At 43.1% G+C, this 17,342-nt stretch overlaps 1 protein-coding gene across 1 annotated transcript in view; it reads left to right on the forward strand.

The window, feature by feature from the left end:
• Positions 1-1,314: 1,314 nt before the first annotated feature.
• Positions 1,315-17,342, forward strand: part of TFRC (transferrin receptor) — a 31,346-nt gene continuing 15,318 nt past the window's right edge. Inside the window, exons 1-9 of the mRNA XM_072812338.1 lie at positions 1,315-1,439; positions 7,949-8,007; positions 8,965-9,175; positions 10,542-10,755; positions 12,235-12,384; positions 12,560-12,665; positions 14,774-14,887; positions 15,534-15,632; positions 16,202-16,341. Of these exons, the coding sequence (XP_072668439.1) occupies positions 7,972-8,007; positions 8,965-9,175; positions 10,542-10,755; positions 12,235-12,384; positions 12,560-12,665; positions 14,774-14,887; positions 15,534-15,632; positions 16,202-16,341 (1,070 nt within the window). The 5' untranslated portion in view covers positions 1,315-1,439; positions 7,949-7,971. The remainder of the gene's footprint in view (positions 1,440-7,948; positions 8,008-8,964; positions 9,176-10,541; positions 10,756-12,234; positions 12,385-12,559; positions 12,666-14,773; positions 14,888-15,533; positions 15,633-16,201; positions 16,342-17,342) is intronic.

Here is a 17,342-nt window from a genome sequence, read left to right on the forward strand (position 1 = left end):
TTTTAAGATCCCAGCAAACCAAGGAAAGGGAAAAGAGACTCAGCCCGTCCACTGTCCCAATGTCAAGGCGGCCCCTCCATCCCATTCCTCCATCTCACTTTTTCCTGTGCACATCCCCTAAGATGCGCTGATGCTTCTGCTTATAAGATTTATTTCTCCCTGGGGAGAGATTTTAAAGATTTTAAAGAATCGGGGGGCAAGGTGAAGAGCGATGTGCAAACCCCGTGTTATTTCCTCTCCTACATCGCAGAATTAGGTAAAGAGCGGGAGCCCCAAACCTGAAAAGGGATTTGCATTTTATTTTATTTTTTTTAATCTTTTATCCCCCCCTCCCCTGATTTGCATTTTTATTTTATTTGTTTTTAAGACTATTTATTCATGGGAGACAGAGAAAGAGAGGCAAAGACACAGGCAGAGGGAGAAGCAGGCTCCAGGAGCCTGATGCGGACTCGATCCGAGGACTCCAGGATCATGCCCTGGGGGCTAAACCACTGATCCACCCAGGAATCCCCATGATTTGCATTTTTAAAGGACGGTTCTGTGTCCCTCGGGGCTCTGACCTGGGAAGCCCTTTCTTTCTCTGTAACCCTTTTACGGCCCTACTGCTTTTCTCCTTTGCAGCTTTGTAAACTTGCCTGTCTCCCTCCAAGGGCTGTAAATTGCCGCCCAGAGGCAGGGAGAAGGTGTAAGTGTTGGTAGGAGCTTAAGAACCCTGTTTCATCTGTTCCGCACTGCACACCTCCGTGATAACGATGCTGGGGATGCTGGGGACGAGCATCAAGGCCCGTCTGCAATGTCCCCCTAATTCCCCCACTAGCTTCTGCTTCCCCTTGCGTTCCTTCTTGCGTCCAGCACCGCGCCGAGCCCCGCGCCAGGCCCGCTTCTGCACACCCTGAACACAATTTTGCATTTTGCTTCTCACTCTTTCTTCCTTGGGGCTTATCCCAAGGTACTTCCGCGGCTGCAAAGCAATGGCTCACAGCACGGCGTTAGGGGCTCCCCTACTCCTCCAGCAAAGATGCACACTCAAGGCATTATGTCCGCGTCTGGCCTCCCACACTCAGGACCGAGCGCCCACGGCATCGGCCTCGGCGCTGCAGGGCCCGGAGGTCGGTCAAGGTTGGGCTGCGGGCTCGGGCGGCAGCTCCCGGCACCTGCAGCCTTGGCGCCTTTTCCGCTCGGCCCCGCCCCCGCGCAGGCCCCGCCCCCCGCGCAGGCCCCGCCCCCCGCGCAGGCCTGTCCGCTGCGTGCGCGCCGTCGCCCCCGGCAGCCCATTCCCTGGGCACCTCTGGGGCTACGTGCGGCAGGAAGTGACGCAAGCCTGGCAGGGGGTCGGAGGGGGCGGGGCCGCGCTATAAAAGGGCGGTCGGGGGCGGCCGGCCCCCAGAGAGCGTCAGCTTCGTCCGGGGACGGCGGCGGCGGCCGGAGCGGGGGCCCGAGTGAGTGACGCGCCACGCTCGCGTGCCCGGGCCTCGGGGCGGCCTCCCGCGCTGCGGCCCGGCGGCGGCTGCAGCGGGGGCGGCGGGCTGAAGCGGGCCGCGGGCTGCAGGTGCAGCGGGCTGGGGCTGGGGCTGGGGCTGGGGCTGGGCGCTGCTGCGTGCGGAGGGCCGACCCCGGCGCGCCCCCTGCTTCCTCGGGGGCGGCGGCCCCCACCGCCGCTCTGCGCCCCGCACCCTGCTTCCGCCCCCGGAGGCCTCCCGGAACCCCGTCGCCACCCGCTCATCCTCACAGGGCGCGGGGGGGCCCCGTGGGACGGCCCGGGCCGCGTGGAGCCGAGCACGTGGCCGGTGCGGGAAGTGAACCCAGGGAGCTGTCGGGGTGCACGGGGTGACCTTGAGCTGCCAGCCCCGCGAGCCCTGCGCCGGCGGAGCCTGCCCGGGCCCTGACCTGCTGTCCCGGGAACCCGGGGCGGGTGCTGCGAGCCGCGCGCGTGAACCCCGCGCATCGCGGCCCCCCAGGGTCGCGTGGGGGCTCCCCCGTTTTCCTCCAGGCAGACGCCGCCTGGACGCCGCAGGTGCCGGCTTGCAGCGCGTTCCGACAGCTCGCTGTAGGGCGGGAGATGCAGCCGGGAGACCTCGGTTGGTGGGAGCTGTAGTCTAGAGGCCGAGTAACAGCCGGGTGGGAACTGGCTTTTGCTTGGGGGAAATGTGCACTATGGCCAAGGGGCCGTGCTGCGTTGACAGCTGCCGTACAGGCCCCATTGTGCGCCTGCTCCTACAGGATGGCTCTTGCAGATGGCAGGGCGTAGGGGAGTAGGGAAGAACCTATTTTGTGACTTTATTTTTTATTTTTAAAAAGTATTTATTTATTTATTCACGAGACACACAGAAATAGAGGAAGAGACACAGGCAGAGGGAGAAGCAGGCTCCATGCAGGGAGCAGCCTGATGCAGGACTCGATCCCAGGTCCCCCGGGATCACGCCCTGGGCTGAAGGCAGCAGCAAACCACTGAGCCACCAGGGCTGCCCTATTCCCCCCCCCCCCCCCCCCCCCCCCCCAATTAACAGTTTTCCCTCTACTCCCAGCGACCTTGGGTAGACCGGGGAACTTCATTGCTTCTGCTTCCCTCCCTGCAGAGGGGGTGGGGTAAGAGAATTGAAGTGGTTAATAATTGTCCTCTGCCCGTGTTTGGATTACCTGACACCTTTATTCTGGGCTTTAGAAAGGAGTTGGAAGAGTAGATGCTGATTCAGTTGCCACTGAGCTGTGTGTGTGTGTGTGTGTTTGGCGGGGGGGGGGGGGGGGGGGGGGGGGGGGGTTGACCTTATTGACTGATATTTAAGGTGATTTCCAGAAGTTAGTTTTGTATTGCAAAAAAAAAAAAGTCAGGTTTAGGCTCTCTACAGTACTTGTTAGCCATGCTGGTTTTTTTTTTTTTTTTCTTCTTAGTTTTGGGTTGTAATGAACTCAATATACTTCACAAGAAGATGTAGAATTTAAAAGTTTTGATACCAATAAGAAATTTCTTCCAAAAATTTACATACAGCACGGCCACCCTTTTCACTTTGCTCTGCTGGAATGTCTTTTGTTGAAGTGCTGTGCTGAAGATTGTTGGGTAGGGACGCCTCCCTCTGCCCTAAGTTGTGGCGGTTATTTGCCTCCGATAGTGTACTTCTCTCTCTCTGTAGTCATGGAGCAAGGTTTCCCAGTGAAACTTGAATCAGACAGCAATGAAACCTGGTCAAAAATGATCCTCTGAGACCTTCTGGGACTCTTCCCTGTGTGTGCCTTTGTGCACTCTTCTCATATGAGCACCGTGCAGGGACTTCTTGGAGTCGGGCAGTCTTCTTACAGAAAGCCAAATAGGAACGAAGATTCTCCTTGTTTTCCTCCGTGGCCTCTTCATTTTTAAAAATTTTTTTAAAGATTTATTTATGGGGGGGAGGGGCAGAGGGAGAGACTTTTCAAGCTGACTCCCTGCTGAGCCCTGAGCCTGTCCTTGGCTCAGTTGTCTCCACTCAGGAGATCACGACCTGAGCCGAAACCAAGAGCCAGACGCTTAAGCGACTGAGCCACCCCACCGCCTTTTCATTTTAGACCCTTAAAGCTAAGAGGGATCTTGACCATCTCTTTATAAGTCCTGGGTGTGCACGATTATGTGTCCGGAGGGCCCTGCAGGAGTTTTGCAAATTCATGTAACCTTTTCATTTTCACCTGCAAATGAATAGGGAAACAGTTTGCAAAAAGCATATCCGTAATCAGTTGCTTAAGATCTTGGAGCCCTACCAGGTAGCCTTTAAAAGTTCTACTTTTTTTTCTTTTTTTTTTTTTAAAGATTCTTATTTGAGAGAGCCCACAGGAGTGGGGGAAAGGGCAGAAGCAAAGGGAGGAATCTGAAGCCAACTCTGCGTGGAGCTCAGAGCTCTGCTGCTGGATGCCTGTCAGGATCCCGTGACCTTGAGATCCTGACCTTAGCCTAAACCAAGTGTTGGAGGCCCAACCAACTGTGCCACACAGGCGCCCCTAAAATTTTTTTTTTAATTTTTATTTATGATAGTCGCACACACACAGAGAGAGAGAGAGAGGGAGAAGCAGGCTCCATGCACTGGGAGCCTGATGTGGGATTCAATCCCGGGTCTCCAGGATCGCACCCTGGGCCAAAGGCAGGCACTAAACCGCTGTGCCACCCAGGGATCCCCCCTAAAATTTTTCTACGTTTTAAAATTTCCCTACTATCCATGCCTTGCCCGGTGATTCCAGGATAAACCAGAATACTGACAGGGATGGGGGAAGATTCCAGGTCCAAGGTTTTCATGCTTTATATATATATTTATTTAAGATTTTATTCATGAGACACAGAGAGAAAGAGGCAGAGACACAGGCAGAGGGAGAAGCAGGCCCCACGCAGGGAGCCCGACGTGGGATTTGATCCCGGGTCTCCAGGATCACACCCTGGGCTGAAGGCAGCACTAAACCACTGAGCCACCCGGGCTGCCCCTCTAATTATATTTTTTAATGTAATTTCTAAATGATATGAAAAGTGAACTTCATATACATTAAGCATGCCTCAATACTGTTAAGAAATAAAATATCTTAAAAAAATAAAATATCTTTATTCTTAATTATTTTTTGTAAATTCCATGTCAAATATAGGGTAGGGAAATCGCCAGAGAAGGTTTCATAAAGACGTTCCCTGAGCTGAGTCAGGAAGAAAGAAGTTCACAAAGAAAGACTGTTAGTAGAGGCGGGAGCTAGTTTCTGTCCCATTTTGTAGAAAGTAGAGGGCAGCAGTTATTAGGTAGTGATGTTCTCCAGAACAGAACCTCAAAAGCAGGAAGAAGAACTTAAACATATGTGAACCTTTATTTTCATTATTAATGTGAGAAACTGAATAGGTTTTCCAGTTATGATTGAGCAAATGTATACAAGGTGCTAATGTGCATAAAAATCAAGGAAGGTGATATTCGGTTTGTCTCTTGTTAACAGATTATCAGCAGTGGTGGTAGTGACATAGTGAAATAAGTCAGAAAAGTTGGCTTTTAGATGCTGTCTTAACAGAACTACCTCTTTATAGACAGTTATAACTATGGAAAGTTTCTCCCACACTTTTAGAGCATGTAAATTAGAGTGATTTCAGTCGGAAGAAAATTTATTAAGGGGTTCTTTTGAATACAGAGCTTTACTGCGTGTGAGGTCATTTTGGAAGAATGATTCAAATTTGTTATATAAAACTTGAGGGATAACTTTTATAGGTATAGAATTAATCATGTTCTTAGATGTGGGGTTAAATTATGAGGTTAAAATGGGAATTTCCTGGTCAGTTTTTTCCTCTGATTTGATTTCTTTTATGTTATAATCTTAATTTTGTGTCTGGCTATTGAAATAGAAATAACATACTAGTTCTTTCAGTAAACTAGTATTTAGAGTTTAATTATACAAAATCATAATTACATTCTATTTATATCTTTGTTTTTGCAGACTTGCAATCCACTAAATCTCATCATTTATTTAAATCCTTAGATCATTTATTTAAAAGCATCACTTTAGTCTAAAAATTAAAACTGGAAACTTTGAGGAATGGCTGGTTCAGATGAATATTAAACTTCTAAGCTGCTTTTTCCTAGAAAAGGATGATTAAAATTGGTTCAGGGTGGAGTCTTCTAGTTCTGGTTTTAGTGATTGGGTTTGTACGGTTCTGGTGCAGGGATAGTGATAAACTTGGACACCAGATAGGGCAGGAGACTGTGCTTCTAAGATGATGTCTTGCTTCTTAGCTCTAGTCTTTAAAGCTTGGGGATTAAATTTTTGTCGTTAAGTGGTTTTGATAGGAGACTTTTTTTTTTTTTTAACGATTTTATTTATTTGAGAGAGTGCAAGCCTGAGCACCGAGAGGTAGAAGCTGACTCCCTGCTGAGCAGAGAGCCCAATGCAGGGTTCTGTCCCAGGACCCTGAGATCATGACCTGAGCCACCCATGCACCCTCCTTAGGAGGCTTTTCTAACGCCAGTTTATATGATGTCTTTTACAGTCTGTGTTTACTTAGTTTGCTTTATGCCATGTGGATGTTAAATGCGCTGTAAGTGTACACAATTGTTAGTACAGAAAAAGCCTTAAAATAGTAAGAAATAAGTGACCAAAAAAAAAAAGAAGTGACCACTCTATATCTTTTTTTTTTTTTTTTTAATTTTTATTTATTTGTGATAGTCACAGAGAGAGAGAGAGAATGAGGCAGAGACACAGGCAGAGAGAGAAGCAGGCTCCATGCACCGGGAGCCCGACATGGGATTCATTCCCGGGTCTCCAGGATCGCGCCCTGGGCCAAAGGCAGGCGCCAAACCGCTGCGCCACCCAGGGATCCCTCTATATCTCAATATATCAGTTTCAAACATCTAGATGCACTCAAACCAAATTCATTAGAAAAATCCAGATTTCAGCTAATACCTATGCTTTAACTTAATATAGGACTCTGTTGGTTACAGAGGTATTTTTTACTTTTAAAATGGTTGTCAGGGTGCCTGGCTGGCTCATTCTGTAGAGTGTGTGATTCTTGATTTCAGGGTTGTAAATTCAAGCCTCACATTGGGTGTAGAGATTACTTGAAAATAAGAAACACTTGTAAAATAGTTGTCATTTATTTTAAGATTTATTTAATTGATGTATTGATGTATAGTTGACATACAATATTATACTAGCTTTGGGCATACAACGGTGATTCAGAGGTTAAGATTAATTTCTTAAATTTCTGGAGATGAGAACTTTTTTTTTTTTTTGAAAACACAATTTTTATAATCCAGTAACTTACTGAACTTCAGTTTTGGATTATCAGTTTTCAGCCTGGAACAAGACATTTAACATCTCAGATAGTTGACCTCCTAAAACCACATACTGAGTTTTTCTTTTTGTCTATTGTTTTTGCATCAAAGATCTATCATTTGTAAGAACTTCATTTAATCAGAAGGATCGGGTTTTCACTTTTATTGGAGGTGCTTTGTTACTGGTCTTTGTTGCATGACCATTCTTGGCTTAGTTATACTTTATTTCTTTTTTCCGATGCTTGTCTATTGTTTTTTTTTTTTTTTGTCGTTTTTTTGTATTTGTCTCTTTGACTATTAAGTTACTTAAATCTATTAATGTGGATGATACTCTGATTAGTTTTCCACATTTTAAAAAAAGATTTATTTTAGAGGGGGAGGGAGGAGAGGAACAAAGGGATAGGAAGAGAATCTCAAGCAGACTCCTCCCTGAATGTGGAGCCTGCCACAGAGCTCCATCCCACAACCCTGAGATCATGACCTGATCCAAAACCAAGAGTTAGATGCTTAACTGACTGAGCCACCCAGGCGGCTGGGTGGTTTAGCCCACATTTTTTATTTTGAAAAATTCAGGCCTATAGGGAAAATTGAGATAATAGTAGTACAATATATATCTCTGTATCCTTTACTGATTCACCAATTAACAGTTGGCACATTTTCTTTCTTTTTCTCTTTTCTTTTCTTTTCTTTCGATTTATTTATTCGTGAGAGACAACGGAGAGAGGCAGAGAGACATAAAGGGAGAAGCAAGCTCCCTGCAGGGAGCCCAATGTGGGACTCCATCCCAGGACTTGGGATAAGGACCTGAGCAGAAGGCAGATGTTTAACTACTGAGCCACCCAGGCGCCCCTGCTTTATTTCTTATACACTTTTAAAAACTGAGCTGTTTAAAATAAGTTACAGAAGTTACAGTACTGGGACGCTTGGGTGGCTTCAGCGGTTGAGCGTCTGCCTTCATGCTCAGGGCTTGATCCTGGGATTTGGGATCGAGTCCCACATCGGGATCCCTGCAGGGAGCCTGCTTCTCCCTCTGCCTGTGTCTCTGCCTCTCTTTCTGTGTCTCTCATGTATAAATAAATAAAATCTTAAAAAAAAAAAGTAAACTTGTTATGTATAACCTGGTGTGGTAATGAAAAGCCCTCACTTATCTGCTACACTGGTATCCATCTCATATTAATTTTCTGTTTTAACACTAGGCTCTTCTGTGTGGCAGCTCAGAATGATGGATCAAGCCAGATCAGCATTCTCTACCTTGGTAAGATATTTTAAGTTGTATTTCTGGTTGCCAGTTTGTGAGAATACGAAGAATACAAGTATGACTCACCCAGTAAACATGAAATATTATTCAAAACTATCAGTATTTGTTTGTGTTGAAGTGGTGGTCTTGAGATGTAATGGATCCCACAAAGGAAGGATGTATTCAGTCTTGAGTGAGTTAACTTGGAAAATCTTGAGGAACTTTCAGGATATTTTGGGTGTGATGGGAGTACAGCCAAGTAGATAAGAGGAACTAAAGAAAACACTGATCAAAATGTATACCTATGTAAATAGACATACATAACAGACACCCTGAATGAAAAGGCTGAATGAGATGAAGAAGGCCAATGTGTGCTCTAGCCCTCATCTGCCACGGACAGAACTGGGTATAGGGAAGAAGGTTGCTTTGAAAGAGCAACTTTTTTCCTTAAGAATATATAGCAAGTCCTAGTATTGGCCTAATAATAAGTATAGTACCTAATCAAACTTTTTTTTTTTAAGATTTTATTTGTTCGTTCATGAGAGATACACAGAGAGGCAGAGACACAGGCAGAGGGAGAAGCAGGATCAATGTGGGACTAGAGGGCAGCCCTGGTGGCTCAGTGGTTTAGCACTGTCTGCAGCCCAGGGAGTGATCCTGGAGACCTGGGATCGAGTCCCACATCAGGCTCCCTGCATGGAGTCGGCTTCTCCCTCTGCCTGTATCTCTGCTTCTCTTTCTCCTCTGTGTATTCTCATGAATAAATGAATAAAATCTTTTTTAAAAAAATGTGGGACTAGATCTCAGGGCCCCGGGATCATGACCTGAGTCAAAGGCAGACGCTCAACCACTGAGCTACCGAGCTACCCAGGCTACCCAGGCATCCCCTAATCAAACTCTTTGTAAATGTTCCTCATCCCTTTCTTTTCTTTCATAATGCTTTCTTTCTTTTCTTTTTTTTTCTCCAAATCTCAGTTTGGTGGAGAACCATTGTCCTATACCCGGTTTAGTCTGGCACGGCAAGTAGATGGTGATAACAGCCATGTGGAGATGAAACTAGCTGCAGATGAAGAAGAAAATGTTGACAATAACATGAGGGGTAATCATGCCAGTGTCCCAAAACCAAAAAGGTGTAATGGATTTATCTGCTATGGGACTATTGCTGTAGTCCTCTTTTTCTTGATTGGTAAGAGTGCCATTCAAAACTTAATGTTCCTTGTCACCGACTCTAGAAAGTCTGTTAATTTAGTCAAGGCAGTGTTTATTTTGTACCTTTTTATGTGCCATTATGCTAGGCACTAGGAATATAATGATGACTAAGATTCTAGGCCTGCCTTGAGTTTAGCCTGGTGGGGAGAGGGAGACATGAATCATTTCATTGTAATGTGCAAATGTTATACTAGAAGTACACACAGGATATTTGTAGCATAGAAGCTTGCCCTAAGGGTTCAAGGAAGGCTTCTGGGAAGAAAAGTTACCTATCTCTTAAAGAGGTAACTATTTAGGTACTCCCGGCTGGCTCAGTCAGTAGAGCATGTGACTCTTTTTTTTTTTTTTTAATATTTTATTTATTCATTCATGAGAGACAGAGAGAGAGGCAGAGACACAGGCAGAGGGAGAAGCAGGCTCCATGCAGGGAGCCCGACGTGGGACTCGATCCCGGGTCTCCAGGATCATGCCCTGGGCCCAAGGCTGCGCTAAACCACTGAGCCACCAGGGCTGCCCAAGCATGTGACTCTTGATATTGGAGTCATGGGTGAAGTCCTATGTTGGGTGTAGAGATTACTTAAATAAACTTCAAATAAAAAGGTAACGTAATTAAAATAAAGTTATTATACAGTTGATTCTTGAACAACATGGACTTGAACTGTGTGGGTCCACTTATGCAGATTTTTTTTCAATAAATATATTGGAAAAAATTTTGGAGATTTGTGGCAATTTGAAAAGACCAACTGCGTAGCCTAGAAATATTGAAAAAACTAAGAAAAGGATATTTTAAGAACGCAGTATATCATACATATACAAAATATGTGTTAATCAGTTATTTATGTCATCATAAGGCTTCTGGTTAACAGTAAGCTATTTGTTTTTGGAGAGTCAAAAGTTACATGCAGAATTTGTACTACACCCTTAAACCCCCCTCCCCCACCACACACACACTGTTTGGGAGTCAACTGTATGATTTGTTAGATTGAATGGTTTAAAGACTCTTTTTTTTTTTAAGATTTTATTTATTAATAGAGAGAGAAAAAGGCAGAGACACAGACAGAGGGAGAAGCAGGCACCACACAGAGAGCCTGACGTGGGACTCGATCCTGTGTCTCCGGGATCACGCCCTGGGCTGCAGGCGGCGCTAAACCGCTGCGCCACGGGGCTGCCCAATTGAATGGTTTAACATAACACAACATTGAGGCTCATTATTTACTTTGAAACTGCTTATAATTTGAATAAACCTGTATTTTCAAGGCTTAGCTGAAAATATTAACAGTTCCTATAGGAATATATTATCAATGAAATTCTATGAGTTCAGCCCTGAAACTTCTTATCCTTAGGATTTATGATTGGCTACTTGGGCTACTGTAAACGTGTAGAACCAAAAGCTGAATGTGAAAGACCAACAGGAACAGAGGCTCTGGGGACAGAGGGAACAGAACCCTCAGAAACAGAAGAGTACTTCCCTGAAACACCTTCTCGCTTATTTTGGACGGACCTCAAAACAATGTTGTCAGAGAGACTGAGTAACACAGATTTCACCAACACCATGAGGTAAGCTTGAGCTGCTTCACAGTATCTAAACACATAGTGGCTATTCAGAGCAGTGATTACAAAACAAACATTACAATCTGGAGGGAAGACTTCTTAGAGTTAAGGGGTGGGTAAACAATAAGGAATTCAAACTATGTTTGTGAAAAAAATTTCTGAGAGGACACTCATTTTTCTTTAAAAAATTCCGCAGGTCTTTGATCCTTTTGTCATCTGGCTCTTTATAGCTTGTTGCTTGCTATCAGACTTGTTTCTGCTTTGATATTTTTATCTTACCCCTTGCAGGTCACGCTGAGCTTTCCTGCTATCCACAAGGGCATCCTTTCCTACTATCCATAAGGCCTTATGTATTCTTTTTTTTTTTTTTTAATTTTTATTTATTTATGATAGTCACACAGAGAGAGAGAGAGAGGCAGAGACACAGGCAGAGGGAGAAGCAGGCTCCATGCACCGGGAGCCCGACGTGGGATTCGATCCCGGGTCTCCAGGATCACGCGCCCTGGGCCAAAGGCAGGCGCCAAACTGCTGCGCCACCCAGGGATCCCGCCTTATGTATTCTTTAGATCAGGACTAACTTGACTGCTCAGCTTGATATAGAGACATAATAGTATTCCTTGATTTCTTCTGGTTTTCATTAATCCACACCCTAAGAAGTGTCCTTAAGGTTTCTGTCCTTTGGTTTTTAAGATCTTCCTTAGACATACCTAACTCTTAAGAATTTATTCTTTTACCTATAAGCTGGCTTCCTACGGTTTCAGTTGTACAATAATTCTTAGTCTTAGTTTTAGGAATCTTGGGCATTTTTATTTCATCAATTACTTGTGTTTACTCTATACCAGGCATTATGGATCAAATGAGACTGGAGTTTACCAAAAAAATCAGATAACCTATATCTTACATATATATGTATTTACAATGAGACATAGGAGATCAGGACAAGAAGTAGTTTTGCTTCAAAGTAGGTGAAAATTAAAGCCATACCTGAACTCACCAACAGTAACGCTATCTTTCATTTTGCTTACAGTGGATCCTCTTAGAATCTACTCCTTTCCCTAAAACTACCCTAGGCAGGTACTCCCTTATGATGATTCTCTTGAAGGACTAGTTTACTTTGGATAAGGAGGTTTTAACAAGCTGAGGTCATAAATTTCTTCAGATATTTGGCAGGTTTTTTCCTTCTAAGTTTGTCTCTAGTCAATCCAGAAATTTTGGGTCACAGTTAATTTAGCTTAACTGTGATGAATAGTATTGAGTTACGCTTTTAAAACAATTTGCTTGGGGCGCCTGGGCGGCTCAGTCAGTTAAGCATCTGCTTTCGTTTCAGGTCATGATCCCAGGGTCCTGGGCTCCTTCCTCAGTGGGGAGCCTGCTTCTCCCTCTGCCCCTGCTTGTGCTCTTTCTGTCAGATAAATCGAATCTTAAAGGAAAATTTGCTTACTATTTGAGTTCATTGTTTATTAACAGTGACCTTTTTTCCTCTAGGTGGCTGAATGAAAATTCGTATGTGCCTCGTGAGGCTGGATCTCAAAAAGATGAAAGCCTTGCTTTATTAATTGAGAATCGATTCCGTGAATTTCAACTTAGCAAATCCTGGCGTGATGAACATTTTGTTAAGATCCAGGTCAAAAGCAGGTATGTTGAAAGATGGTAAACTGATTTTTATACAGGTAGTTACTTTCAGGTGTGCTAATATAGCAGAGACTTTCAAGATAAATAATGTAAGTAAAATGCTAAATGTGTTAGTCATTTAATTTATTTCCCCAAGGTTGTCCTTAGCTTCAGCTTAATTTAACTTAATCTTTTTTAGCAATGCTCAAAACACGGTGACCATAGTGGATATGGAGAGTGACTTGGTATACCTGGCGGAGAGTCCTGAGGGTTACGTGGCATACAGTAAGGCAACGACAGTTACCGTAAGTAAGGCAAAACCGTACATGAGACTTTTTTCCCTGTTGAATAGCCCAGGAAACTCCTTATCATTACCTTTCTTAGGAATTTTGGTATAAATTTATTTGTAAAATGTGACTAATGATGAAATACTCTTGTTTTCAACCCTCCTATGCCACAGTGAAAGTAAAATCCCCAAGTTCTCCTATAAGGACAGCAGGGCCCTAAGTAATCCTACTTTCTTCCTCTTTCATGGTGCTTTGGCTACCCCAGCTTCCCTGGTGTTCCTCAAACAAACACTCAAACACAGGCACGTTTCTTCCTCAAGGCCTTTATAAAACTCTTCCCTTAAATATCAATGTGACCTTTTCCTCATTTTGTGCAAGTCTCTTCTCTACTGTTACCTCTTTAGGGAAGTCTTCCTTGATTATCTTGTTAAAAATAGCCTTCCTCCAATCACTTCCCCTTATCCTGTGTTATTTTTCTTCACTGACACACCTGACATTATCTCTTTCCACATTAAAATAATAAGCTACTTGAAGGGCTAGAGGTTGGCTTCATTTACTGCTATGTCACAGAGCTTTGGACAGTGCTTGACGCATGGTGACTCATGGTGGGGTTTGCTGGATGAATGTGAATATCAAGGTTCCATGTGAGGACAGATATAAGTAACTATCTTGGCTGAAGTCTAGTCTTAGCCTGAATCTTTAATGCTTGATTTTTTAAAATGTAGGCAAATATGGCCAAACTAATAAAGAAATTAAAAAGATCTATCTAGGTTTTTCAGGTTAAAAAACATATGTTTGTATGTCAGGGGTCTACCTAGTGGATGCCTTCCAAGCTATATGAAGTCTTACCTGTGCTGTATCACTTTCCCTGGCTGTCTACAAACTAGGGGTTTGAAAGTGGGTAGATTGTTCTGGCAAAGAACATTGAGGGTTTGGAGGTGCCGTGGCACAATCGGGCACCGGACTCTTGGTTGCAGCTCAGGTCATGATCTCAGGTCATGAGATCAGGCCCTGTGTTAGGCTCCACACTGAGTGTGGAGTCTGCTTGGTACTTTCTACCTCTGCCCCACCCTGCTCTTTCTTTTAAATTTTAAGAAAATGAACACTGAGGGTTTTTTTTTTTTTTTTTTTTAAGATTTTTATTTATTCATGAGAGACACAGAGAGCAGAGACCTAAGCAGTGGGGTAAGCAGGCTCCCCGTGGGAAGCCTGATGCAGGACTCAATCCCACGACCCTAGGATCACGACCTGAGCCAAAGGCAGACCACTGATAACCACTGAGCCATCCAGGCACCCTGAACATTGAGGTTTTTAGTTGGCCCACAAACTTTCTATATTAGATATTTGATTGTCAGTTTTAGCCTATAGCTCTATTAATAGAATTTAGGAACATTATGAGACAGCTTTTATTTATTTTTTATTTTTTTTTTATTTTTGGTGAGACCACTTTTATAAACATCTAAAAGTTGCTGTGCAAGTCAATTATAACAGTGTTTAACAATTTTCACATAGATTATCAGAATTTTCAGTTAAGACCTATTCCTTCATATGTCCTCAATTATCTAGCATTCAGATGTTAGGAAGTTTATGTAGTTGGTGCTGCTAGGACTAGCCTACAGTATTTTTTTTTTAAAGACTTACTTATTTATTCATGAGAGACATAGGGAGGCAGAGACACAGGCAGAGGGAGAAGCAGGCTCCATGCAGGGAGCCCGATGTGGGACTCGATCCCGGGTCTCCAGGATCATGGCCTGGGCTGAAGGCAGATAGATGCTCAACCACTGAGCTACCCAGGTGTCCCTACAGTATTTATATTGGTATATGTCTCTGTTTATCCTATCCTGTTAGCTCTCTCTCCCCCTAAAATACTGGAAGCAATGTAAAAGAGATTAAATGTCAATAGGTCAATGCAAATTAAAGACAGTGTGTGATGATACAAGATGTGAATATAGGAGGCCAGAAGTCTTGATTCACTCCTGAATACTCTGACCAGTTTGACCAGAACTCTCTTATATTCATTCTAGGCTCTGGCCTCTTTTTTTAATCCCTGTTTTCTCTCTTAGGTTTGATCTGTAAAACCATCCTATCTCAGACTCTAATGCTCACTAACCCTGTCTTTATTCTAGGGTAGACTGGTCCATGTTAATTTTGGCACCAAAAAAGACTTCGAGAATTTAAAATCTCCTGTGAATGGATCTTTAGTGATCGCTAGAGCAGGGAAAATCACTTTTGCTGAAAAGGTGAGTATTATTTAAATACATTTGTATCATTCCATTCTTCATTTAAAATTTTTTTTTTTTTACATTCTGGAAGCTGTCAGTCTTAAAATCTCATACCTAATAACAATTTATTGAAGTGTTCAACAGGTCAAATAAATTCTAATTAAACTATAGAACACTTCTAAAACTATGGTATAACCACTTGGAATATTCTGCAGTCACTGTCTTTTAGTGAAAATGAAGTAATCAGAAATGCTTAAGTGAAAGCAGTTTAAGTTTAAAACAACAATATCCTATTATATAGGACCGTTAAATTAAGGTGCTTCATTATGTTACATAGAGCTGAATTTTATAGAATTTAGTTATAACTGTTTTATAAAAAGGAAACTTAAGTCAAACCTCTGTAAGGGCCTAGAATAGAAAATATCAAAAGACAGTGGTTGTATTGGATGAGTTTTTATTATTTCTCTTGTCTTTGAAACCCCTTAATGAGTTAAGGCAAGAATTTTTATCTCAAACATATATAAAGTATCTGAAACACTTGAAACACTGGGGGGGATTCAGTATAGTCCTCTGTAACCCTTTATTATAGCATAAAGCCCAATATGTATTCTAATTTTGTGTGATTACATCTGGATTTTCTGATCTTTACCTGTTTTCCTTTTAGGTTGCAAACGCTCAAAGTTATAATGCACTTGGTGTCTTGATATACATGGACCAGGCTAGATTTCCAATTGTTAATGCACGGATTCCATTCTTTGGACATGTGAGTTCTTATTTCTTAAGTAAATGAGTTTTTGTGTTTTTTCTTTTCTTTTCTTTTTAAATTCATGAGACAGAGAAAGAGGCAGGGACATAGGCAGAGGGAGAAGCAGGCTCCATGCAGGGAGCCCGATGTGGGATTCGATCCTGAGACTCCAGGATCACACCTTGGGCCGAAGGCAGGCACCAAACAGCTGAGCGACCCAGGGGTCCTGAGTTTTTGAGTTCTATAAATTGCTGGGTTCCATCTGCATTAGTGGAAGTATAACATTCCTTCCTTAAATACACTCTTTTAAAATTTTTTCCCTGGGAGGGCCTTAGCATTAACAAAAAAGATGGATTATGTGATTCAGGGACCTACTTATTAATTGCTAACAGAAATTTTCAACAGTGTCTTGAATTGAGAATTGGGTATATGGCATATAAAAACAAGAGTCACATGTAGAGACACTCAGGCCTTCAGGCTTTGAGGTGCTAAACTAAATTTAGGCTTTATCCTTACACTGAATCTCAATCTTCTGGGGATTTCTTGAACAAATGCCTGACAGAGCACATTATTCTTTTGTTTTACAGGCTCACCTGGGAACAGGTGACCCGTACACGCCTGGATTCCCGTCATTCAATCACACTCAGTTTCCACCGTCTCAGTCGTCAGGATTGCCCAGCATACCTGTCCAAACAATTTCCAGAGCTGCTGCAGAAAAGTTGTTTGAGTAAGTTCTTATTGAAAAGCTTTTATTTGAAAACTGATTTTATGACTAGAAAGGAATAATAATCATTTCAGTTAATTTGATAAGATTTTAAAACAGTTGGCTCTAATTTTCCTTATTTGGCATATCTTGGGTGCATAGCTATTACTTTGCTGTACATAAACATGAATTTTTTCCTCCATAAAGTAATCTTAATAATTAGACATTTGATATATAAGCTCAGTGGTTCCTTGTTCAGTTTACCCAGTGAATTCCTTGGGTACTATTCCTGGCAGAGCTTCTGCTTGAGGACTTCTGAGGTAAAGCACTCTGTTGCCTATGGCAACCTGTTCAGTTATTGGAGTAGATCTGACAGGATTCATTGTTGAGATGAAATCTTATTCCCTATAAGACCCATTAGTTCTAGATTTTTCTCTTAGCAACAGAATAATTCAGGTTTTCTGGTTCGTAGATTGACTATCCTCCGATCTCGTGACAGTTTCCAGATGCTTTACACTCATTAGTCCTGGGTATCCTATCCTCCCTCTAATCAGAACCCAGTCTGATTAGAGTACTTATCATTAGTTTTTATTTTGATCTGGACGTATTTCCCACCTGGCATTGGCATAGGATATAGACCTACTCTCAGACACTTAACGTGAGCATTTATTTGCTGTGTGACCTAGAACAAGTTACTCTAACCTCGCTGATGACATTTCTTTAACTTAGTTTTTTTTTTTTTTTTTTTTTTTAATTTATGATAGTCACAGAGAGAGAGAGAGAGGCAGAGACATAGGCAGAGGGAGAAGCAGGCTCCATGCACTGGGAGCCCGATGTGGGATTCGATCCCGGGTCTCCAGGATCGTGCCCTGGGCCAAAGGCAGGCGCCAAACCGCTGTGCCACCCAGGGATCCATAGATAGTTAAACTATATTCTACTTAACAGGGTGATTGGTTTCAAACGAAGAGCATCTACATGTAAGAACACATATCTAATACTGTGTGACTATTAAAATGCTATTTGTG

This window comes from Canis lupus, chromosome 35, assembly GCF_048164855.1.
Source record: "Canis lupus baileyi chromosome 35, mCanLup2.hap1, whole genome shotgun sequence".
Classification (NCBI taxonomy): domain Eukaryota; kingdom Metazoa; phylum Chordata; class Mammalia; order Carnivora; family Canidae; genus Canis; species Canis lupus.